This window comes from Vombatus ursinus, unplaced genomic scaffold, assembly GCF_900497805.2.
Source record: "Vombatus ursinus unplaced genomic scaffold, bare-nosed wombat genome assembly UNPS02014786.1, whole genome shotgun sequence".
NCBI lineage: Eukaryota > Metazoa > Chordata > Mammalia > Diprotodontia > Vombatidae > Vombatus > Vombatus ursinus.
Genome location: NW_020954564.1, coordinates 28,835,989 through 28,863,042, shown reverse-complemented (window position 1 = coordinate 28,863,042; position 27,054 = coordinate 28,835,989). Strand labels below are relative to the sequence as shown.

The following is a 27,054-nucleotide window of genomic DNA, read 5'->3' as shown; positions in this document are numbered from 1 at the left end:
TTATCATCATCATTCTGTTTTTTTCTTTCAGTATAACTTACACAGGATTATCTGCCACAAAACTGAAAAAGGATGAATTAATTGGTTTTGATGATTTTTTCCTCTTTTTGTCTTTTTTTGAGAAAAGTTCTTTGTTTTGAGGGACAGTTTGGGGGGGGCAGGAGAGATGGGGAAAATCTAGGTGATGTAAAAAAAGATATACATAAAATTTATTTTTAATCCCTCCAACATTGATATTCTCATCTTTTGTTATCTCTGTCAATTTGCTTGATGTGAGGGGAAACCTCAGGGTTTTAAAATTAGCATTTCTCTTTTTATCAATGAAGTGGAGAATTATTTCATGTAGTTGTTGATAGCTTGCAATTTTGCTTTTGAGAACTATTCATAACCATTTAGCCATTATCTATTGGGGAATGACTTTTGGTCATATATATTTGTTAGTTATCTATATATCTTGGATTTCAAATCCTTGTTAGATAAATTTGATACAACTATATTTTCCCATTGATTTGACTTTCTTATGAATGATTTCAAATCTGAAAAGATTGGTTTAACCATCCTAGTCTTCTTCAGATTTAAAGGATAGTAAAAATGTCTACATGGGAGTGGTTCAGTTCCTTCAGTGATCTATCAACTTCTTTTGTTTGACCAAGAGCTCCCATTTAGAAAATCAAAAATTAAACTGTTTGTAGACGCCCAAAATCTATAATTCTTAGCAATTTCTATCTTTTTTCCTAGCAATCTACATCTATCACTATGGAAGGGGATAACGGACCACATAAGACCGAGGTTCATTTTATATTTTTATGTTTTATGAGTTCCCTAAGCTGAAAAAATTCCATATCTAGTGGTCAAACTGCTGTTGAGGAATCTTTTTCCATACCTAGCTAGGATGATTACACAGTTTTTAAAAAGTCTACCAATATTCACTTAATTTTTGGTACTATAAATGTGATATCTTTATCTAACAACCAAGTTCATTTATTACTGAAAGAACTAAACCATGATTATGCTGATATCTTCCAATAAATTAAATAACAAGAACAAGGAGATAGTCTAAACATTGCATTAGTATCCATGGAATATTAAAAAAACCCAAAAGAAAAACTTCAGAATATTAAGTAGATCTTTTGTGAGGGAAAATTGACAAGAAGCAACTAAAAAGGTACAAATGGGTTGTATTCTATTCCTGGAAGAGGAATAAAATAAACCTATGAGATCATAGACTCAAAGAAATATCTTTAAGGAACAGAAAAGTAAGAAGTAAATAGAAGATCATGCTCAACTTCCAAAGCCTAAAATTTTAATAATAATTTTGATTACAAAAGCTTTTATACTTCAAATTTCTCACATCAATTATTAGAAAGAGAATATAAAACCCTAGACCTACTAATTTTTTTCTAAATAGGCATACATTTTCATTTTTTTCTCTCACTTATATTTACTTTTCAAAATATATGCTAACTAGATGAACAATTCCATATTATTTCAAGGATCAAAAATTTGCTGTTGATTTCCATTTATATAATTCAATTTGTTTAATTCCAATGAATTCATTCCATGTCTCCTTGCAGAATATTAATGAAGTTTTGTATGCATATGGGTTACAAAATTAACTGAGGGCATACAAAGTCACTGCTAATATTGCAATTCTTTTGATCTCTTTTCTAATATTGGAAATTTATTTCTCCACAATCAAAAGATATCTAAAGCTAGTCATCGCTCAACTTTAGCAATCTAACTAGAACCAACTTTATTTTTATGAGATCTAATACCGAACATAATTAATATATATGCAATACTACTTTCAATAGTTTTCCCCATAAAGATTATAGGTATCATTACTCTATTTTTAATAGGCAGTATAATCTTAGGGAGTATCAATTTCATACACTACTACTACTACTCACACACAGCAGCAGCAGCAGAAGTATCTTATCTAGACAGAAAAATTAACATGAAGAAAAATATGCAGAATTTCATCCAAATGCACTTTTTTTCAGAAAAAGGAAGAAAAATACTACTTCCTTAATAGTGAATGAAAAATAAGAGAAAATGAGAAATGAGTTGGCTTTACTCTCTACAAATAAATTTGGGTTTTTGATATAGATTTTCAGTCTATATCTTAGGCTAAGAAGCAGGAGTTGTGGTGTGGGGAGAAACTGTGTAAAAAAGAACATCTTAAAAATATTCTTCCTCACACCAATCATTCCTCCAAAAGACTGCCAAACTAGATCAATTCAATTTAAATTGACAAATCAAGTATGCCAGTCGACACGCATCTAATATACAAGGTGTGGATGGAGATGAAAATGACAAATGTGAGACTGCAAATTCTTTTATGGGTTACTTCAATACACATGGCTAGGTCTAGCATTATAATTAGGCCATTATTGTAGAATATTGCCTCAAGTACTTGATAAAAAATATTCACATTTTACCCAGTAACACAAGTGCAAAAATAGGCAATAGATATAATTCTCCAAGGATTCTACCAATATACATAAGAGAAGAGTTAATTCCTTAGGGAAATAGTGGCTGCAAAAAAAGCAAATACTATCTGCTTGGAAGAATAAAATGCCTGCTAATAGACCATTGAATAAATGTGTTTTACAACTACATTAAGTAATGGGGTTTCCTTCAAATGTCCCAGTTAAGTTCAAGATTTAGAAATGATCTTATCTCCAGAGTAAATGCAAGGAATAAGATCTTTAATCAACCAACAAGCACTTATTAAGTACCCACAATGTGCCAAACTTGATTATAAGCCTGGGGAAACTAACGCAATGAAACAGCCTCTGTCCTCAAAAAATTTACATTCTGAAACGGTGCTGGGAGAAGAGACAACACTAGAAGCTAAGGGGAACAGCAAAGGTTTCATGTAGAAGGTGACGTCTGAGCTGAGTTTCAAAGGAAACAAGGGAAACAGAGGGGAGAAAGGAGAGCATTCCAGTCCTAGGGTCAGACAATACAAAGGCACACAGACTGGAAATAGAGGGTCCTGTAATAGGAAGACTAATGATGTAATAACTCTGGAAGGGTAGTGTGGGACCAGGTTGTGAAGGGTTTCAAATACCAAACAAGAATATATACATGCTCCTAGAGTCATAGGGAGCCCCTTGAATTTTTCAGTAAAATCATGGGTTTAATTATCATCTCTAATCAGGTCTCCTCCAGTTCTTTATATCTAGCCATAGTCTCTACTGATATTTCCAACTAGAAATCTTACTGGCATCTGAAACTCAACATATCCAAAAACATCTCATTATCTTTCCCCTACTCCAGCCTATACCTCTTGAACTTCCCTATTTCTTTAGGACACTGTCATGCTTCTATTCACCCAAGTTTACATTTTTATGGTCATCCTCAACTACTCATTATCATTCACCCCATATATTCAAGCAGTTGCTTGACCTTTTAGCTTCTACTTCCACAGTATCTCTTGGATCTGGCCCCTTCTCTCAACCTGACATGCCTTCATTATTACTATCCTAGACAATTACAATAGCCTCCAAATTGGCCTCCCTGCCTCAAATCTGAATGCCAATCCATCCTCCACACAGTTTCCAGAGCAATTTTTCAAAACTGTAGGTCTCCAGAAATAGAGATGTTCAAGAGGTATAGGCTGGAACAGGGGAAAGATAATGAGATCTTTTTGGACATGTTGAGTTTCAGATGCCGGTAATATTTCTAGTTGGAAATAACAGTACAGACTATGGCTAGATATAAAGAACTGGAGGAGACCTGATTAGAGATGATAATTAAACCCACGAGGAGCAGATGAGATCCCCAAGTGAGAAAGTACAGGGCAGGGGTCCCAGCACCAAGCCCTGAGGTGTACTCATCGTTATGAAGCATGAATAGAGAGGATCCAGCAAAGGAGACAGAAGAGAATTTGGATAATGAAGATGAAAACTAAGGGAGAATGGTGTCCAAAAATCTTGTAGATGAAAGATTATCCAGGAGAAGAGGATGATCAGCAGTAGGAAGATTCATCAAGTAATGATATCATAATGCCAAAAGCTGAATTTAAGTATGTATAGATGTATGTATATAAAGACACATATATACATAATGGATCATAAATTTAGTACTGCAAGGGACCATAGAGATCATCTCGTCTTGTTAGTACACAGTTGTTTGCATGTTGTCTTTCCCTGTGAGATCCAGAACAGGGACTGTTTTTTGCCTTTCTTTGTATCCGCAGCACTTAGCAAATACCTGGCACATGGTAGGCCTTTAATAAATGCTAGCTGATTAATCTAGACCAACACCCAAAGCTGTTAAATGATTCACCCGAGGTAGTAAGTAGCAGAGCTGGGGCTCGAAGTCATGCCTTCTGACTCCATATCCAACATTTTTTTTGTTCCCTTCCACTCTCCTCAACCCCATCAAGTGTTTATTAAGCATTTACTATGTTCCAGGCATTGTGCCAGGCACACAAAGGAAGACAAAAGCAGTCCCTGATGTCAAGGAGCTCATAATCTGATGTAGGAGACAGCATGCAAAGATGGGTGAGGGGATAGGGAGCTGTGGGAGACTTAAAAAAAGACAAAATGGTCTGGAAAAGCTGCTGTGTTGAGAAGGGGGGACAGTAAACTCATTAGTGGGTGCAATGAGGGCCTAGATGAGATTATGTAATATAAATTTGTAACAAATTCAGCCAGCATATGTTTTTTTAATTTTCTCCAGCTTCATTCGGCAGCATATGAACTGCACCTGTCTTGTACTATCCTAGATCACAGAGATGTGTGCATATAGACATATAGTATGTATGTCTACATATAATATCTATCTTTTTTCTTATATTTCAATTTTGATTGTGAGAAATTATATTACATAATAAAACAAAAATATAACTTCTCAGAAATTTTTATTTTAAAAAGTTAGTTGAATTTATGAGAATGATACTGCTATAAACCTCAAATAGATCTGTGACCTCGAGTCAGGAGTTGTCTGATCTCATCCATGCCTACCCATCCTGTGAGATGTTCATTCATGTTCTACAACTTCACCAGAATGTGTCCATCCGATGTGGGGGAGGCCTTCTTCCCCTTCTGATATTTTGAGGTTATTAGTGGAGTACTGTGGCTGTCCACTTTTCTTTCTTCATTCTTGCCATTCTTCATCTTCATTCTTCCTCCAGGCCATCTTTTCCTTATTGACATCTTTCCTTAATGACATCACTTATCCTGGTTCTTCTGCAGACTTCTTCATTGGCTATGTGTCACAGCCTGCTCATACCTACATGTACCTCTCCATAGTTGATTGTGCGATAGTCATCATCAATTATTAATAGGCAGTGCTATTCCAAATCTAGCTAGCATGAAGCAACACAGGTAAAATGTTAGTATTGAAATGATGGGCCTTTGCTTTCATGGGAAACTTGGGATCAATAAAATAGCCCTACAATTTCCTAAAAGCAATCTAGTCCACTCTCCTAGTCCTCGCTTAACTGTCCATATATATCATCTGTCCCAAATATACATACTGTTGGAAAAGCTCTATAGGGTGTCTATCTAAATACATGGCGAAATCTGGGTAACAGATATTCTTCATCTACCTGTTCTTTTCTGTGCAGATGGACAGACCAAATTCCTTTGAGTGATTTTTTCCAGGAGCTTGTACAAAAGCTTAGGGATTGATGCAATCAATGAGCATGGGAAGACCACATCTACAGAGAATCCTTCCTTGTCCTGGATTCTATGTTGGATCTTTTCTAACACATTGGAAAATCAGAGCATCAATGAAAAAAGAAGGATCATCTCTGTTGTTATATCTTTCATGGAATTCAGAATGGTCTTGATGTATGGATGGGAGAGATTTTGCTGTAAAAAAGACCTTGAAAGGCTATTTTGTTCTACTGAATTCAATGCTTTTTTGCAATCAATAAACAGTAAGCTACATCTTTCAAATAGATGATATTAAATATGCTCAAACTAATTCCTGAATTTCACTCAACTATTTTTGAGTTGCAAGTATTTTTGATAGAGGCAATTAATTTTCACTGGCTCCAGTACAAAATTCCAATTCATAAAAAAAAACCCTCTCAAATGAGAGCACATCATTCAATCAAAAACTTCACAAGGCATTAACTGAAGAGAACCTCTGTGGAACTGTAGCAAATGCAGGCCATAACTTAAATACCATTTTCGCTGCTTTGACTATTTTATTCTGTTTTATTATGCTAATCATCAGAACTCATGCTCAGCACTCAAATCTATTTCCTCACTTGTAGTTAAATTTAGATTTTTGGTCTCACATACTTTTCTCCTTTCTTGCCAAGCACGTGTATTTGGCAGGGAGGGGAAGTTGAGGGGGTAAGGGAGAGGTTGTTTTTCCTTTAAGCAATACACTATGCTTCAGAACTCTGCTTTCCATGAAAGTTAAAAAGGATGAGATATTTTCACTGAAGTTAAATACATGTAACACTTTCCTAAAAGCATCTGTGATTATTAAATATGTTTATTTTTAAATCTGTAGGTTTTTGGTTTTGTGAGAAAATAAAGAGCCAGAAGTAATTTGTCTCTTCTGAACCCCTAGGGCTCTTTGTATCTCTTAAGATATCATATAACCATTATCGTGACTTTCAATGTCTCTCACCAAACTGTAATCTCCAGGAGAGAGGAAACTATGTCTTCTTCATCTCTGTATTCCCCACAGTTATAGAATAGGGTCTTGAACATAGTAAGAACTCATCAAATGATTGGTAAATGGGTGGAAGAATTAATTAATATTCTAGGGGTCCTTTTCAATGTTTAAGAAAGGCAGTTGAGTGAACAGAGAAGCAGACTTGGAATCAGACAGAGACGAGCTTGAGTCCTACCTCAGGCACATTTTGATTTTCTTGAAATCATTTAACCCCTTAGCGCTGCCCCAGCTCATTCTCTCAGGCTGCTGGTGGCAGAGTAGCTGCTGAACTTCTTTAGTGATGGGAATTTCTTACTTGGAATTTCCTACTGCACTAATTAAATCACAGTTAAGATTAATAAAATTAATAAAAATTAATAAAAGATGCCTCATGATGGCACAGAGGTTCTTGGGTTCTCAAAAGCAGTAAGAACAGAGTTAAAGCTCTCTCAGGTCCTACTAAGCTAGAAAGACTTTGAATATAGGCCCAGTGATACGTTTTTTGACCATGGCAACTCTCTAAAGTTATTTACCTCTAGAAATGTGATGTGTTGAAGCACCTACAACCAATGAAATTATAGATCACTGATATATTGAGGTACCTAATGATGTATTAAACTGAAACAAAACCCATGACCTTTTAAAAATATTTTAACAAAGTAAACCTTTTGAACAGAAATCTATTTCCATTTCATTATCACTTATTCCCTTCTTATTCCTCTAAAATTTCTGTTTTCACTGCTCTAATGTAACTCTTTCTTTCTTTCTTTTTTTTTGGCAATTGGGGTTAAGTGACTTGCCCAGGGTCACACAGCTAGTAAGTGTCAAGTGTTTGATCTGAGGCCAGATTTGAACTCAGGTCCTCCTGACTTCAGGACTGGTGCTCTATTCACTGCATCATCTAGCTGCCCCATAAGTCTTTCTAAAACTAGTCTAAGAGTATCAGTAACATTCTATTAGTCATGAATGATTTTTAATATCACTCTTCACCTCTTTATTACTCTGGATGCTAGTAAATATTCCATATATTTTAAAATTCTTCCTACCCTTGACTTTCTTATCCTCTCATCTCTGGACTACTTTTATCCTTTCTTATAGTCACATCAAATGTGATCTGTTGTAAAATATTTTGCATATCTCAAAGTGCCTATAGATTCACTCTTCTTATTTTTCACTTTTTCTCCTTCCCCTGTGTTTTCTATTTAAACTCTCAGTATCCTTCATAGAAAAGTCTTTTGCTCATTTTTCTTTACAAGTATCTTTATATGATTTCATTTGTCCATATTTTCAATTAGTCAAATATCAACAACTTAAAAGTATACATCTCTGCCCCTGACCTCTTCTAGGCCCTCCTCTTTAGCCTAATGTCTAGTCTATTAATTGAAGCATTTATATTTGGATGTAGTATGCTTAATCCTAAATCTTAATCTTAGATCTGATATTAAACCAGCAAATTCATGTTCCAGAAGTGTAATTTTATATAATAAAAAGAAAACAAAATTGTTTTTTTCATTTTAGAATGGAATACATTTAGTAATTGCATTCTAGTCACTAATATTTGTTTCAAGAAAAAATCCCCCCAGAGGCATCTAGGTGGCGCAGTGGACAGAGCACCAGCCCTGAAGTCAGGAGGACCTGAGTTCAAATTTGGCCTCAGACCAAACACTTGACACTTACTAGCTGTGTGACCCTGGGCAAGTCACTTAACCCCAATCACCTAAAAAGAAAAAAAATCCCCCCAAAATTTGTTTCAAAATATGAAAAAACAATCGCTTGACAGTTTCAGTTTTAAATTTATTAGACTTTAGTTTCAGAAGCAATTCAACAAATACCTAACAAAGGATTTAGTTGTGTTCTCCTAAGTAGCCATGAATTTTCAGTGTTCTGCACAGTATAATACTTTGGAATGAAAGCTAAATCAAACTGTATTTAATGTTGAATTCTTGAAATTAACTATAAGATTCTTATAAATGGATGACCATTTCAAGATCATTATACCACCAGTGAACCCTCAAAATACAGGATAAAATGAGTGAGATTCACACATGCTTTCAGCTGCTTACAATTTCTGCAGCAGCCATAGACTTTGAAGTATGAATGAGCTGCAAATGCTGGGAACAAACAAAATCTTAGAGCTGACATTACTGCACATTAACATAGCAGAAGCACTGCACTGTGAACAATGAAAGCCTCATTCATAGATAATCGGCGGTTACCCAGGCATTTGGATTACCTAGGCAACAGGAAATAGTGACTTCCTATACAGGATATGGTAGTAAGGAACAGCTGGGTGAACCACTGAAAATTAAATGTTTCAATCAGGAAACCTGTTAATTGCCCTAAAACTCCATGCCTTTAGATAAGGATGCTGGAAATCTCATGTAAATGAATACGCATTGCATGTTTGGAGTTTGCCTTGTTCTTGGATTAAACAGATTAAGCTCAGGGGAAAAAAGGAAAGAAAAGCAAATTAAATTTGTTTATAATGAACAATGATAAACATAATAAATTTCACCCAATATATTACATTTATACTGTACCCTTGTTCTGGTTTTCTCAGTATACTTAATGTAGCAAGAGTCAAAACAGAGAAAACTACAAACCAATATCTCTAATGAACATAGATACAAAAATTTTAGATAAAATATTACTGAGTAGGTTACAACAACATATTAGAAAGATTATACATAAAATCACTTTGGGCTTATACCAGAAATGTAAGGTTGATTCAACATAAGGAAGACTATAAATATTAGCTTCAGAAATGCCTGGTTTCAAAAGAGAAATAGTAATGCGATTCATGGAGAAAAAAGTGGTGAAGTATCACAAGGCAATAATGGGGGGAAAAAGTAGAAAAGAAGGGGGTCTATTAGTAGCAAATCTCAAACTGTACTGGCAAGAAGTAATACTTAAAATGATTTGGTACTGGTTAAAAAAAAAGAGAGGTTGATTAGTGGAATAGATTAGGTAGACAACATACAAAAGCTAACAAACACAGTAACAGAGTATTTAATAAACCCAAAGATCCAAGTTACAGAGGAAAAAGGTTCACTATTTGAGGAAAATCTGCTGGGAAAACTGGATAATGTATGACAGAAATTAGGTTCAGACCAATACCTCACACCATATAACAAGAAATGGATACATAACCTAAATGTAAATGGTCACATCATAAACAAATTAGAACAAGGAAGAAATTACCTATCAGATTTTTGAGAGTTCATGACTAAACAAGTGATAGAGAGGATCACACAAGCTAAAATGGATAATCTTGATTATATAAAATGTAAAAGTTTTTGTACAAACCTAATATAGTAAAAATTAGAAGGGAAACAAGTAACTAAGGGGAAAAATTGTAATGAGTTTCTCTGATAAAGGTCTCATATCCAAGATATATAAGAAGCTGATTCAAATGTTTAAGACTAAGAGTCACTCTCCAGTGGATAAATGGTAAAAAGATATGAAAAGGTAGTTTCAAAGGAAGAAATTCAAACCATCAACAATCATATGAAAAAAAATCCTCTACATTGCCAATAGAGAAATTAAAAAAAACAAAAACAAAACAACTAAGGTTCTACTTCATATATACCAGACTGGCAAAGGTAAAAGAGGAAAATGATAAATGTTGGAAAGGCTGTGGGAAAACAGGTACACTAGTAGAGATGCTAATTAGTCCATCCATTCTGGAAAACAATTTTGAACTATGCCCAGAATTTATTAACTGTATATACCCTTAGACCTAACTATACCACTACTAGAGAAATACTACCAAAGAAATTGAAGGAAGAGGAAAAACTTCAAAATAGTTATAGCAGCTCTTTTAATGATAGCTCAAAAGTGGTAATTAAGGGGATGTCCTATTCAGGAATAGATGAACAAACTATGCTATATGAATGCAATGGCATACTATTGTGCCTTGAGAAATAATGAAATGGCCAGTTTCAGAGGAAACTGGGAAGACCTCTATGAACCGATGCAGAGCAAAGTGAGTGAAAGAGAACAATTTATACAATGATAACATTATGAGGGGGGAAAAACTAAAAACTCAGATCAAGGCAATGATAAACCATGAATCCAAAAGAATTAAAATGAAACATGGTATCTGTGGCAGGATATTTACTCATGTCTTTCTGAGTTAAAGTCTAGCATTTTATGTAATGTACCATCTGTCTGATGAAAAAGAAGAGTGCTACCTTTCACCTAAGTACTTCATGAAACCATAATCTCATCCATGTGCAACGCATATTGCAACTCCCTTACAAACTAGAATTTCTTAGTGAGTTGCTATGGCAAAAAAAAATTCATCACCATTAACCAATGTGGTTATGAGCCTTTCCCAGCTTGGTTAGAATGGTTATCAAATGAAGGACACACTGTCTGTCACCAGGCTTACACTAACATCCTTTCTAACTTGATAGAATCTGTCTGAGTTTATATACTGCTTACACAAAGTTTGAGAATCCAGAGTTACCTACATATTATGATGTACTAGAAGATATTTTTTGATGAATCTTTTCAAATCATCTTGAAAACAAGTGCGGTGGTATACCCCTTGTCATGAAAGGGTTTATAAATGCTTCAATTAATAGACTGGACATTAGGCTAAAGAGGAGGGCCTAGAAGAGGTCAGGGGCAGAGATGTATACTTTTAAGTTGTTGATATTTGACTAATTGAAAATATGGACAAATGAAATCATATAAAGATACTTGTAAAGAAAAATGAGCAAAAGACTTTTCTATGAAGGATACTGAGAGTTTAAATAGAAAACACAGGGGAAGGGTTTCTAAAATGGAATGGTTGTTTCCTAAGGAATAATTTATGTACTAGGAGAATCTGGCTTATTATTCATCTTATCATCTTACAGTGGTCATGAGGTAGGAAAGTAGAATATAGAGTAGGTATTGTTAATCTTAGATGTTGTCTACACAATAAGTGAGTGAGTTTGCCTCCAACCTATTTTCCTTTCAAATATTTCTTGTATACACATTAGAAATAATTTCAGTAAATGTTCAGTTTAGCTCATTTTCATCTGGTTGGGATTTCAAAGATGCTCCTTTCATAACTCATATGATATGCTTTTCTGTATTTCCAAAAATTCCCATTTTTTAAAATTTATTTATAGTTTCCAACATTTACTTTTATAAGATTTTGAGTTCTAAATTTCCCCCCTACATCTGCTCCCCCCTCCCCAAGACAGCATGCAATCTGATATAGTCTATACATGTACATTTATATTAAACATATTTCCACATTAGTCATATTGTGAAAGAAGAATCAGAACAAAAGGGAAAAACCATGAGAAAGAAAAACCAAAAAAAAGAGAAAATAATATGCTTCCATCTGCATTCAGACTCTATAGTTCTTTCACCTTATATAGAAAGCATTTTCCATTAAGAGTCTTTTGGTTATCCGGCCTCAAACACATAACACTTACTAGCTGTGTGACCCTGGGCAAGTCACTTAACCCCACTGCCTAGCCGGAAAAAAAAAAGAGTCTTTTGGAGTTGTTTTAGATCCTTGCATTGCTGAGAAGAACCAAGTCTATCAAAGTCAGTCACTGCACAATGTGGCTGTTACTGTGTATAATGTTCTCCTGGGTCTGCTCACTTCACTCAGCATCAATTCATGTAAGTCCAGGTTTTTCTGAAGTCTACTTGCTCATCATTTCTTATAGCACAATAGCATTCCATTACAGTCATATACCACAACTTGTTCAGTCATTCCCTAACTGATGGGCATTCCCTCAATTTCCAATTCTTTGCTACCACAAAAAGAGCTGCTATTAATATCAAAAATCCCAATTCTTGGGAATTGCTTTCAGGTGTAATTGTTATCATCTACAATAGAAGTGTCAAACACATGCTGTATGCAGCCTATAACACTCCCAAGTATGGCCCAACCAGATTAAAATCTAATTGGGAAATACTCAACAAAATAAATAAAAATACAATAAACATAGTTAATATCACATTTTAAAACTAAATCAATATGCAACTTGCAGGTATCCTTATGTATGGATTAGTGGCCCCATTTCTATTTGAGTTTGACACCACTTGTCTCCTTCCCAATTGTACCAAAGCAGAGTTACCTGTTTTTTTTTTTAAAGGCATTCTACCTAACCTACAAGAGGAATTGAAAGTCAGACCCAGATTCTATTTCTCTAAGGTGATTTTGGGCCTATAAATTAAACCAAGATAAAGCAGAGAGAGGGAGAGGGAGAGGGAGAGAGACAAACACAGGGAAGAATATAAGGCTATTTTTCGCCCTAACATAGTGTTAAGCATAAAATATAACACTTGGGAAATATTAATTGATTCATGGATCACAAGAATTCAAGTATTCATCACATAGCATTTGGCTTGTATCCCTTCTATGACCTTACCATGTATTATTTTGCTGTTATTATATGGTGTAGTTCCCTACTAAACTCTGAATTTCATGATGACGAGGACTATGTCTGAGCTTCTCTCCCAACACACAGTAAAGCACTTTGCACATGGTAGGTACTCAATAAATGCTTGCTGAATTGAAAGGAATAAATTCATTTTAGCAAATAAACTAATTTCAGTATTTAAAGTAAATCAGACTTTCATTTTGCTTTGTGATACAAATTGGAGAGGTAGGGAGGGGAAAGCAATAATCCCACAGAGAAAAAAAAGAATTAGAATGGATTTTATGTAGTTAGCTGTGGGGACAGTAATATCCATTTCCCAATTCTTACAGTTTTAAATGTAAATGAGTCATGGGCAATGTGATATATTGATTCTTGGCATCTCATTGCTTTAATATCATCTCTTTACCTTGCCACCTTAAATGCCAGCAAACTGTTGTGGGGCTGGCAGAATACTGGCTTCAAATATATTGGTATTTTAAAATACTACCCTCCCTTACTCTACCACCAGTGCTACAGTTCATCAACGTCTCATGTGCAAGGCTTCAATCAAATAAAAATGTTACTTCTCCCCATAAATAGTTTAGGGACCCCTCATCTAATATATGATGCGTTCTGGCCTAAATATTCTTTAGGCTCAAAGTAGGATCATGGCATCATAGATTTAGAGCTAGAAGGGATGTTAGAGATCATCTAGTTTAAATTCTTGACTACAACTTCTTAACCTTACAGATGAGGATGCTCTGAGGTCCAGAGAGGTTAAGTTAGCATAGGTACCAAGTGATAGAGGTAGAAATTTAACCTAGGTCCTCTTACTCCAAAACCAGTGCTCTTTCAATTTTTACTATATCACTTCTCTAAGAGATGTAAATTGAATAAATCCCCGATTGTGCTCTACTAATTCAAAGGTGAAATTAGATAGGGATAAATGTAAAATCTTATACTTGGGTTCCAAAAGTTAACTTTAAAAGTATAAGATGAAGGAGCCAAGTCTAGGTGGTTGTTTCTTTAATAAATAAATAAGCACGCACACACACACACACACAAACATTCTTCAGGAAGCTCAACAGTGGCAATATCAAAACAGTAATCTTAGGATATATTAAAAGAGTCATAATGTCCAAGACTAGGAAAGTAATAATTTTAATCTTTTCTATTCTTGTAAGATTTCTTCTAGAGGACTTAGTTCAATTCTAGGTATGGCATTTTGGGAAGGACAGTGATAAGTATTCAGATGAAAACAACAAGGGCGACAAAGGGTCTCAAATTCAAGCCATAAGGTTATAAGTCGAAGGAACAAGGGATATGTAGCCTGCAGAAGAGAAGACTTACGGGACATATCCCAAGATCATTGTCTTGGGATATTTCAAAGTCTATCATGTAGAAGAATAGACATTTTCTGTTTGGCCCCAGGAGGCAAAACAAAGAACACTGGGTAGAAACTATGAACGAATAGACAGGCTTAATGAAAGGAAAACCTTCTTAGAATGAGAGGTAACCAAACATGGAATAGACCTTCTGGGGATTTAGTGAGCTCCCCCTAACCAGAGGTCCTCCAAAGACTTGATGACCACTAGTTAGGTATATTGTAGAAAAGATTGTGGTTTAGGTACATGTTGTACTAGATAGTTTAGGCATGGGTTGGACTTTAACTAGCATATTTCTGAAATCCTTCTGACTTCAGGATTCTGTGGATCAAGGATAAATGTATAGGGGATTCCATAAAAGTCTTTCTTCTTAGCCGACAACAACTCAAGTCTTTATGATTGATTATTCAACCAGTCCTGAATTTCTCTAAATACACTATTGTTTAGCATGCATCCTTCCATCTTATCCACAAGAGTTGCATAAAAGATTTCATAAATACTTTGTTGAACTCTAAGTGTACTATGCCTACAATGTTTCACTGATCTATCTGGTTATCCTGTTCATCAAAAAAAAGTGGTGGGGTGAGAACAAGGTTAGTTTGGCATCACACAATCTTGATGAAGCTATGTTAGCTGTTCTTTTTTTGTTTTCTTTTTGGTGAGGCAATTGGGGTTAAGTGACTTGCCCAGGGTCACACAGCTAGTAAATGTCAAGTGTCTGAGGCAGGATTTGAACTCAGGTTCTCCTGACTCCAGGGCTGGTGCTCTATCACTGCGCCACCTAGCTGCCCCATTAGCTATTCTTGGTTACTAAATTCCTATCTAAAAGCTCACAAGCTACAATTTAAATGATATGATTTCAAATTTTGTCTTTTTTTTAAAATTTTGAAAATCAGTACATTTGCCCTCTTCCTATGGCAAATTTCTTGTTCTCCTCTACTTAATCATGAGATACGTCTCATATTCTCCAAGATTGGTGGGAAGTTATTGTTACACGGCAATGTGCGAATTTTCAGGTTCATGGAAAAACAATATGCTTTTACAAGTGCTCTAAATATTAAGTATTCTGCCACCTTAAATAATGTAGCCAAGATAAAAAAAAATAAGCCCATAGAGCAGACTGGAACAAAACCTGTGGTTCCTAACTTAACCGTGCCTTGCACATGGTAGATGCTCAATGTCTGCCAAAGGAACAATTGAATATCTTAAAGAAATGTATGTTAAATGGTGCTTGTGTGTACATATATGTATATGTACATATACACACACATATTTCAAAATATGTGGAACAATTCAGTTTAATATGCGTATCTCTTCTAAGCAGTGGTGTTTTTCTGCTTTAGTACATTTCAACTGCTCTGAATCCCAGTCACATAGTCAGGTTCATTCCCTCTCTCTCTTCAGGCAGTTTCCACAATCCATAAAGTTTTCATTTTAAATGTACTCGTTACTGATACCATTTGCTACTTCAGGGTTTGGCCAAGTCAACATCAATCTTATTCATCTTGAAAATGCTTATTTTGTTGAACCAACAGTCTGAATCTACAGAAATTAAATTTTAAACATTTTTTAAAAATCACATCACCTGTTACCAGTAACAAAGCCTCCAACTGTTATTCTAGATTTTTATAGAAAAATATCATTGAAAGGAGAAGGAACAAAGAAAAACTTACAGTATCCCATAAGGTAACACTGAGTGTGGAATGTAAAGCAGCCTTAACTCTTCATGAAAGGCTTTTTGAATATTCTCTGAGATGCCTGTACATTATTGGATACTTTGGCTCCTCCATTGTGAACTGAGAAGTGTACTTAGTCAGAAAATCCAATGTCTTCTTTATTTTATTTTATTATTTATTTATTTGAGGCAATTGGGGTTAAGTGACTTGCCCAGGGTCACACAGCTAATAAGTGTCAAATGTTTGGTCTGAGGCCAGATTTGAACTCAGGTCCTCCTGACTTCAGCGCCGGTGCTCTATCCACTGTGCCACCTAGCTGCCCCTCTAATGTCTTCTTAATATTTTTTTTTCCTTACTTAGCAAAAGTTCATTGATTTAAGCAGAAGTTAACTATAAAGAAGAGAAAGTATATTTCTTTCTTAAGAAGGTACAATGGTTTTTACCATTTAAGACAAAAAAAAATCCTTCAAATGATCTTATGGAACTCTACTGAAAATAAGCTTTCACAATATTACTTGACTTCGTGTCAAAATGATCTAATAAAATATGTCATTACCTGATTAGAGAATCTCATGCTAACATTCCGCTGATCTTGGAAAGGGATGTACCTCTGGATTGGGTCAATGTCTTTGGGACTTATTAAGTCATCAGCTGAAAAGGAAGGAAAGAAATTACTATATCAAATTGAGTCTGAAATTTCAATGGCATATGTACTAGACACATCTGATTTTTTATGATCTATAAAAGTGCAGTTTCTACCATATATCTTAACAATAACAATACTCTTTCCCCCTCTTTTCCCAGACTTGATTCAAGGTTTGAAAAGCAAAATGTGAGATGGCTCAGTCATGATAAAAATATTAAAGGCACTAACCAACTGACTAGGATTATTTGTGTATATTAGTACAAGCTCTGTGGGTAGGTTTTCATAGCATTGCATAGTGGAGGGAGAGCTGACCTTGAAGCAAGGAAGACCTGGGGTCGAGTCCTTCTTCTGACAGGTACTGACTATAAGATCCTGGACTAGTCATTTAATATCTTAGTTAAGTCCCTTCACATTTCTAAGCCTATAAGTTGCAGAGAAGGTATGAATTGACATTAGCTGGAGTTTTCTCACCAGAGAGTTCTCTCTAATAACAAAACCACAGATCTAGTCCCTCTCCCTATCCCACAAACTTAGAGCTAGGAGAGACCTCAAAAGTCATTTAGTTTAACCCCTTCATTTTAATATGAGAACAGTGAGGCCCAGGGAGGTACCCAAGGTAACAAAGGTAGTGTCAGAGGCAGAATTTGAACCCAAGGCTTTTTAGACAGTAGCAGTTTAGACAGTAGATAGTTTCTGTTCCTTCAATAAGCAATCAACTTTCTATTCTGACAGTAGAGGGACTGGATATTTTAATCAGTAAAATAAAAGAAATCATTGGCCACCTAAACTAACAGATCAGGAAAGAAAAAAGAAAAAAAACTGTGACTTATCTTTTCATCGTAATAAACAGTTCAATCATAAAGACATTTGAAGCTACCTGAGTGGGAGTCATACTTAATGTAATTACAGAACTGAAGTTACAGAGCATAATATTACCTTGCCAAATTGCTGAACTGAAGAATATTTTAAAATTACATTTTCATCATAAAATCCTTAAAAGTACTGAAAACCCTATCTTTTCTTAAGAAAAAAATCAATGCATTTGATTTTCTCATTTTTTTTCAAGGTCACGTAACCTCAATTACAGAGAGTTGCAGGGGGCAAAGATGTCATGAAATGAAATCTGGTAGTGATTTGCAGGTATTTACAAAACTTCAGCTTCTTGGGATTTTTCAAAGCTGAACTTACTCCTTTCAGAAGAAGAAAGGATGAAGTTTAATATAATTTTTAGTTGCTGCTAAATATAAGCACAAAGCACAAAGAAAGCCTCTAAAATTCCAACAATAATGGGACTTACAGTTTTTAGAATGCTGAATGTTAGGCTCCTTAGGAGCAAGGGTTGCTAATGTTTATAGTTTGCAAAGATAGTTTAAAAATGGCATATAAACACTGGGTTCTTAAAAAGTGCTAATTAATAGATACGAAGAGAAATGAGACTCTTTGCATTGAAAGACCAATTTAACTATTTAAAAAGGATGGTGTGGAAGTTCCAAACTACAAGCATACTTTAGCTAATGCACTTAGAATTATACCTGTGATGTACTTGCTCAGCTTCAACAAAGTCATGTTAAATGGATTCATCAGTCACAATGGGAACAGTGTTTTTGATTCAGAATTAGAGCAAAAAATTATATCCACACATAATTAAAAACAACTCATGCATTGTCGTGCATTTTCAGTTTATCTGAAATCTTTTAGCAATAGAAATATTATTTTTCATTTAATATGATACTTGAACTACTGGAATACTAAACAAAAGCCAAGTGGTATGTTCCAAATTATCCCAGGACACATACTCTATGAATTCATTTGAATATAGTAATGAAACTATTTGCATAACAGTATGTGTGAATATACAATGATAAAAGCCTGACAAATATAACAGGTAATCAAAGGAAGAGCTAATGAAAGTGCTTATAAAATTACGTGAGACTGTGTAAATCTTTGTACAGTATGTGTATGTCCTGGGTAGGGATGGTACCCTGTTGACAAAATTAAAGGCACCTAATCATTACCAGGTTTTAGGATACTCTAAAGAAGTTCCATGGATGGAACTAATGTTCAGGGGGAAAAAAGGGGCAAAAAATTCACCCACAGGAGAAAAGCTGAAGTAAATAAGTAAGATTAAGATATAGTCAGACTTGGCTATTTAAAGCCATCACTTGATCACAGGATTTTCTTTTCTTTGAAAAAAAAATCAGTACATCAACAAGCATTTATTAAGCTCATACTATGTATACCTCTTTCCCACAGAATAAGTTTTAGAGCAGGGAAAGACCTTAGAGATCATGTATTTTACCCCTTTTATTTTACAGATGAAGAAACTGAGTCCTAGAGAAAAGAAATAACTTGCTCAAGACTACATAGGCAGTAAGTTCTAGTGAGCTGGGATTCTGATCCAAGTCATATGACTACAAGCCCAAACACTTTAGTATGTTGAGAAATAATCATTAATGTACATATTTTAACTAATTTGTGGTATTGTAGTTCTTTGATGAAATAAGTAGGGTTTTTTATTTTGTTTTACTAAATGCCTCTGGCCGAGGTAGAGGTTTAACTAAAACTTCTTAGTATTAAGAAAGCCAGTCATTTATACAGTAAACTAAATGAAAAAACATCCCAAGTTATGTGTTTAGTGTGCACTTAAGTCACTTGCAATCACTCTGTTCCCACAAAATTAGAATATCAATACCTTTTGAAATCAATACCTTTTGGTTTAGAATTTCTGAAATACAACTGGTTAATCTCTAAGAAGCAGGAGTCTAGCAATGAATACATTTCCTTCTTATAGTCATTTTTGATTTAACTAATCAGTGACTGAAACCACATGCTCTATTAAGAAATAGTTGAAACAAATTTCATTCGAAGTCAACAAACCAAAATAAATCAAAGATCTCTGTTTCTAAGGCACTGCTGAATACATCTAAGAATATTCTGGATAATTGTTTCTAGCACCCAAAAATTGGCACTCTAGACCTGGACAGTCTTACCAACACTCAGTGGAGTATGATACTAAGGATTTACTGGATAAGCTAAATAAACTACATACTCCTATATGGTAAACATTCTCCTTGGGCATAAAAATGGTATGAAATAATACATGGACTGTCCAAAATTAAAAAGAGAAAATTATGAAAAAGCAACTTAGAGAGGAATAATCCTCATGTAACATAACAGAAACATCCAAAGGTTAAATGGAGAGGAAAATAAGATAATTATTCTGTACTACAGTAGTACTAAATGAATCAAATGAAAAGTGAAGTATCAGCTATTTTAGGCTGTGTTACTCTGTAATGGATAGAGAGATGGTCTTAGAGTCAAGACGATCCGGGTTCAAGTCATTCTTCCAATAAAGATAAACTGCATGACCATGAAGTAAAAATAACTTCTCGGTTATATCTGATGATCAGTACTTTCCACACCTAAAGTCCTCGAAAGTTGAGAACTGATCTGATGTTCAGAACAATGCTGGCTTCAAACACGACACTCCATCTCCTGACTCTGGGCATTTTCACTGGTTGTCTCCCAGGCCTGGAATGATCTCCCACCTCTTCTGCCACCCGGCTTCTTTTAAGTCTCAACTAAAGTCTCACCCTCTGCAAGAAGCCTTTACTAGTCCTTTTAATCTTAGTGCCCTCCTTCTGAGATTATTTCTAATTTGTACCGCACGTATTGTGTTTGTACATTGTCTTTGTTGTCTTTCCCATTGGACTGCAAGCTTCTTAAGAGAAAAGACTATTTTTGTCTTCTTTTTTGTATCCCTGAGTTTAGCACAGTGCCAGCCACAAAGGAGGCACTTAATTAATACTTGTTGACTTGATCCTGAGGTCAAGTGTAACATCTGCTCATTATATTGTACAAAGACAGCAACGTAGATCTGGAAAAGGCAGAAACTTTCTGGTTAATGCTAAGTTAACTAGAAAATTCAAATAATTACAATCTGCCATTCTCCAAGCATTCTGGTTTTGAACTTTTACTGCATATCAAGGAAAAAATATATCATTAGAATACATGTATGTTTGTATACATGTATGTATGTGTGTGTATGTATCTCTAGCTATCATGAAATAAGGGAAACTTAGAAAGATTAATGTCCCTACTAAATTTACACAATAAATAATTAGTCTAGTACTTAGCATACTGCCTGGTACATAGTAGGCACTTACAAAATGCTTATTGATTGATTGGAGTGACTCGATATTTTTGTTTGTTTGTTTGTTTATGGAGAGGCACAATCCAGATCAGTGGTACGGTAGTACTACCAATGTAAAAACTCACTCCAGTAATATAGACTGGGTAATCTGTCTATAACCTGTAATTTTAAAAAGTTGGTTGGGTTGCACTGAGAGGTTAATTAGCTAATTCTAGAAAGCCTGCAGTTTTTTGCCCTTGATGAATAAAAGGTTTCAAAATCTACGCTCCTCCCTCTACAAAGTATAATAAGCATAATTTATTCTTCAATAACTAAGGATTATGCGGTGTTCCGGGTCAAAGTTCTGAAAATAAATTCTCCCTTTCAGAACTCCAGCCATGGAAAGCTAGAGGAAACAGTGTTGGACATGCACTGATCACAGAATATATTGAAGAAGTTTGTGACTAAATATTACTCCATTTTATTTTCTTAACATTTACCTTCTCCTCCTAAAAGTTTAAAAAAGAAAGTAAAATTCAAGGTTAATCATGGCTTTTATTAACTGAAGCTTGAGTAGAACATGCACTAGATAAATTATCAATCTTATTTCAATGAATATGACCTTAGCAACTTCCATAAAATCTAATCAGGAGAATTTGCTTTCCTCATTCCAAATAATATTTTGTGTTACAAACTCTTTTAAAGTTGATAAAGTTTAAAAGGCATTACACCTAACAAAGAAAAGAGTCTCTTACCAGGAGTTAGGGGAGTTAAGTTCCGGTTTCCTTGTGTCAGCCCTTAATTAGTTGTGTGATCATAAGCAGCAAGTCATTTACCCTCTCTAAACATGGTTCTACTTTGTGAAAATTGAGGATTCAGTGCAATTCAATGAAGGTTTACTAACCAAATACATGAACAAAACAGCCCTTACCATCAAGGAACCAACATTCTACTAAGGGAAGGCATGAATATAACATACACACAAGAAAATAAAATTATACGTAAAGTAGCACAAAGTAACTTCAAAAGGGAGAGAACTAAGGTCCAGAAAAATCATGAAAGGCTTTTTCTATGCTATCACTTTAACTCTGCTCTGAAGGAAATTAAAGGATATTATAAGGCAGAGAGGAGGAAAAAGCCCACTCCAGACAAGGGAGATAGCCAGTGCAAAGGCATAGGTAGGAAGATGGAAGCAAAGAGTTAGAGACAGAATGTTGTGGACCAGCTTTACAGGGCTGTGAGGAAAGTACCTTGCAAACTTTCAAGTACTATGTAAATGTGAAATATTTTATTATTTTCACATGAATGTTGATTTTTGCAGGTTATTCACATATGACAATATAGATACTTTCTGAATATTTAGCTTAAGTAACTTCCAAAATTATTTCTAGTGGAAATTTTATGAGGTTATTTTAAAGGAATTATTGTTTATGAATGACTGTTTTTCAATGTATCTTTACATTAGGATTTTCCTACTTTATTATAGACAATGCTCTAAAAGTCCAATGTTCTATAAAGAAAAAATTTTTTAAAATTCAAATAACTAGTAGTTTCTTCTAATCATAGCACTTAGTTGGAGCTTTATATCAGAAATGACAATCTATATCATTTCCTCAAAATACTGAACTAGATTCTGCTTAGTTTTCCCAATAGATGCATTGTCTTATCCATCAAACACTATGGAAGGCACTGAGAAAGCTACATTAGATAAAATATGATCCTCAAACCTCGTGGAACTTACAGTCGAGAAGATAGATAAGACACAAATTATAAAATATACCACATAAGTACATTAGAGAGGTTCAAAACAGTATCATATGATTTCTGAAGGGGAAAATCTTTATAAATCATGGAAATCATAGAAGACAATGAAGGAAGTAGCAATGAAGTTGGACTTTCAGTTCTGGGTAGGAAATCACCAGGTGAAGACAGGATATTCCAGGTATCAGGGAAAAAAATGTGAGCAGATACCCATGCAGAAGAGAGGCATTTTAGGGACAAAAAGTAGCCCAGTTAGCTGGGAGCATAACAAAGTATACTAAAAGAATAATACAAAACCAGGCAAAGATATTGGACCTTCATTGTATATGCCAGTTGGGTCAAACTCAAATAGAAATGAGGGCCACTAATCTGTGTATAAGGATCCCGTGGGCTGCATCTTGACATAGTTTAAAAATATAAGATTATCTGGACAGGTGGTAACAAGTTAACAGGATCTAAAATGGGATGGTGACAGTTCGAAGAGAAGAGGATGGATTATTCACAAGGCATTAGAGAATGCTGAAGATTTGGTAACACAAGGCATGAGAAGGGAAGAGAGAAAGAAAAATTAAAGATAAGTCCAGCAATAGCATTCAGAAATGCTTGGCATACAGTAAACGCTTAATAAATACTTGTTTACTATCAACATGGGTAAAAGAAAGGATGATGGTACAATTGATAGAAATCATACAGGCAAGTGACCAAAGCAGGTATAGTGTAACAGGCATGGGCCAGGGTCACAAATTCAGCACCTAAAGTTCTGAGGTAAGGACCCCACAGTTGATCATGGAGTAGCCCTAGGCCAAGGCAACAGCAAGGAGTCACCTACAGGGACCCCTAGAGTTCTGAGGAAGGCCAATCCAGAGTAGACCGAAGACATATCCCTCAGCCCCAGCCAATAGCTCAGTGTGGGAGCAGGGACTTACCTAGTGCAGAGAGATAGTATAGGGGACACCCAGGAGCTAATCTTTCAGCTTCAGGTACAAGTCAAGGGGCCAGGAACTCACATTCAGCACCCAGAAATAACTCTGAACAAGGTCTACAGAGCACAGACTCCCAGAGATGATCACCCTAGAGTTCAGAGCAGGACTAGCAGGGCAGGGATATCCAAACTGATCACATACTCGGGCCTGACCCAACCCAAGAGCTAGGGATCTCCTAGAGGGGGTAGGAGCTTTGATTCAATGCACAGACATCTGAGCTAGGCCTACGGCTCAGGGATGCACAAAACTGATCTTGGACTCAGCCCTAACCAGGCCAGCAGCTCAAAATCTGGAGCACAGAATGGGACACAGCATGGACACAGAACCCAAAGTCTCCCAGCATGGGATTGCCCAGAGAAAAACATGGACTCAGTCCCTGCCCAGGAAAGAAGCACAAGGGGAGTCTCTGAGAGGTGACAGGATGATTGAGCCTCAAAAGAGCTCCTACTTGACAGGGTTGCCAAGAGCAGATCATTGGAAGAATGACTAAATAAACAAAAAAAGATCAAAGAACTATTATGAAACCAGTGATGCACATGATACAAACCCAGAAGAAGAAAACGACTCCAAAACACCAAAAAGCAGAGTCTCAAAGAAAACACAGCTTGATCCCAAAGTGAATTAGAATAAATAAAACTACTAACTCAAGGATTCAAAATATGCATTTTAAAATGGTATCATACATAAAATGAGAGATATAGAAGAAAAACTTAGAAAAGAAATAAGAGCTAGAAAAGGACCAAACGGAAGTTAATGATTCCATGAAGCAACAAGTAAAATTAAAATAAAGATAAAAGAATGAAAAAAAAAAACCAAATCATTAGGTATCTCATTAAAAAAAAATAAGCAACAAAAAAGTGACCTAGGAAATAGATCATGGAGAGAGAATTTAAGAATCATTAGACTACCTGAAAACCATGACACCTCCCCCCACCAAAAAAGCTGCATACCATATTTCAAGAAACTATCAATTAATCAATCAATCAATAAACATTTATTAAGGACCTACTATGTGCCAGGCACCCTGGTAAGCACTGGATATACAAAAATAGGCAAAAGACCTTCCCTGCCCTCCAGGAGCTCACATTCTACTGGGGGAGACAACATGCAAACAATTAAATACAAAACAAGGTATAAATCTGATAAACAGGAGATAATTAACAGAGGTAAGGCACTGGAATTAAGAGGGGTTGGGAAAAGCTTCTTGTAGAAGGTAGAATTTAAGCTAGGACTTACAGGAAGCCAGGGAGGTCAGTAGTTGGAGCAGAGGAGAGTGTTCCAGGCATGCGGGATAGCCAGAGAAAATGCCCAGACCACACAGAATAAGAAGACAAAGTGAAAATAGCAAGAATCAATCAGTTACCTTCTGAAGGAAACTTTCAAATGAAAACTCCTCAGAATATCATAACCAAAATCCAAAACTTCCAGGTCAAAGAAAAAATACTGCAAGCTACCTGAAGGAGTTTACATTATCAAGTAACCACAGTAGCACAAGGAAGAAGGGAGAGAACAGAATACAAAAGGGGAAAAAAAAGAAGTCTTACAACTAAGAATAACTTACCCAGCAAAACTGAGTATAATCCTAAGGGGCAAAATGTATCATTAACGAAACAGAGTACTTGCAAGAATTCCTGATAAACAGACCAGAGCTAGTAGAAATTCTGAAATACAAACATAGGCATAAAGAGAAAAACAAAAAGGTAAACACAAATAGGGCAACTAGGTGGTGCAGTGGGCAGAGCACTGGGCTCAGAATTAGGAATCAGTCTCATCTTTATGAGTTCAAACTCAGCCTTAGACACTTAGTAGATGTGTTACCCTGGTCAAGTCACTTAACTCTGTTTGCCTCAGTTTCCTCATTTCTAAAATGAGCTGGAGAAGGCAATGGCAAACCACTCCAGTATCTCTGCCAAGGAACCCTTCCCCCCCCCAAAAAAGGGCTCACTAAGAGTCAGACAAGACTGAAACAACTAAACAACAAAAACAAAATACAAGTAAGCAATCAGAAAAGACTTTATAGGGATGGAATATTTGCGTTCTAATAGGGGACAGAGGAGATGATACAAGCATCATTTAAGAATCATAATATCAGCACAGGTCATAGAGGGAGTCAAAAGAGATGGAGAGTGGAGAAGTGATTTTTGTTGGTTTGATGACCTTAAAGGGGTAAGGAGTAGGACACACTAGGGAAGAAAAGGATGGGAATGGGAGGGAGATCCTTTAAATCTCACATAACTAGGAAACACAAGTAGAAGTCTATACAAATGAATAAGGGGTGGAGGTAGCTGGTATCACTTGAACATCATTTTAGACTAATGCAAAGGGAACAATTTATACTACGATTTATATTACAACAGCATCATACAAATTAATAATTTTGAAAACTTAATAACTGAACAATTCAATGATTGAGTATGATCCTAGAGAATCGGTAATTTAGAATGCTATCTACCTCCTGACACAGAGATGATGGATTATATATGCAGAGTAAGACACACGTTTCTGGACATGAACATGTGAGAATGTGTTTTGCTTAACTTTCATTGCAGGGGTTTTGGTTTTTCTTCTGCCTATTTCCAGGATGGGTGGGGAGGGAAGTAGGAGAAAGAGAGGGCTGATGTTTGATAACTGAAAAAATTAATTAAAAATTTTAAAATTGAAAATGCATTAAGAAGGAGAGGGAAAGGGACAGAGACAGGAGAAGGGAAGGAGTGGGAAAGGAGAGAGAAGAGAGAGACAGAGAGATAGAGACACTGTGTGTGTACTGTATGAAGCAAGGGCACATGTAGAGGGATGAATCTAAGTAAGGAGAGACACTTTTGTGACTACAGGAAAGCAGAGAATAATGACACTGAAAAAAATGAAAAATGGAGGAGGGGAACTAAGGGTGCTCATGTCAGATGATCTTAAGTTTCTCAGTGAGGGAGAAGGCTAGGTGGTGTTCTTCATGGCAAAATTTCTTAATTGAAACTAAGTGGAGAGCCAACCAATCATAATTAGTGGAAAGTATGAATTATTCACTTTCACTGAGAGCTTATTCTTATGTCACATGATGATGATGATGATAATGATGATGACGGAGGATGGGTGGTGTTGGTGGTGGTACTGATATCCAAGATTTAGCTCTTTAAAATTACAAAGCACTCTATGTTATCTCATTTGATCCCTGTAACAACCCTGTAAGGTAGAGGCTATAACATCATAGTATGGAGGTAAGTCTGGATTCTCAAATGCCATGTCAGGGGAGTGAAAGCTGTGGCCAATTTTACCAGGCTGGAGACTTTTAAGTATGGATCTGGCTATAGATATTGTCTCTCTTGTCCAAGACTCAGTCTAATTAAAATTTTTCTATGCTCATTACCAGAAAACAGGCCAGTAAGTGAGTTAAAAAAAAATTTGGACACAAATGCACATAGTGAAAAGAGCACGGGAAATAGAATATCTGGGGTTCTTTGCCAGTTATTAGC

The 27,054-nt window shown here is 35.6% G+C and overlaps 1 protein-coding gene across 2 annotated transcripts in view; it reads right to left on the bottom strand.

The window, feature by feature from the left end:
- PHKB (phosphorylase kinase regulatory subunit beta) overlaps nt 1-27,054 on the bottom strand; it is a 231,278-nt gene that overhangs the window by 69,572 nt on the left and 134,652 nt on the right. For both annotated transcript variants that reach the window (XM_027867903.1, XM_027867904.1), the window contains one exon: nt 16,622-16,716. In XM_027867903.1, the coding sequence (XP_027723704.1) occupies nt 16,622-16,716 (95 nt within the window). The remainder of the gene's footprint in view (nt 1-16,621; nt 16,717-27,054) is intronic.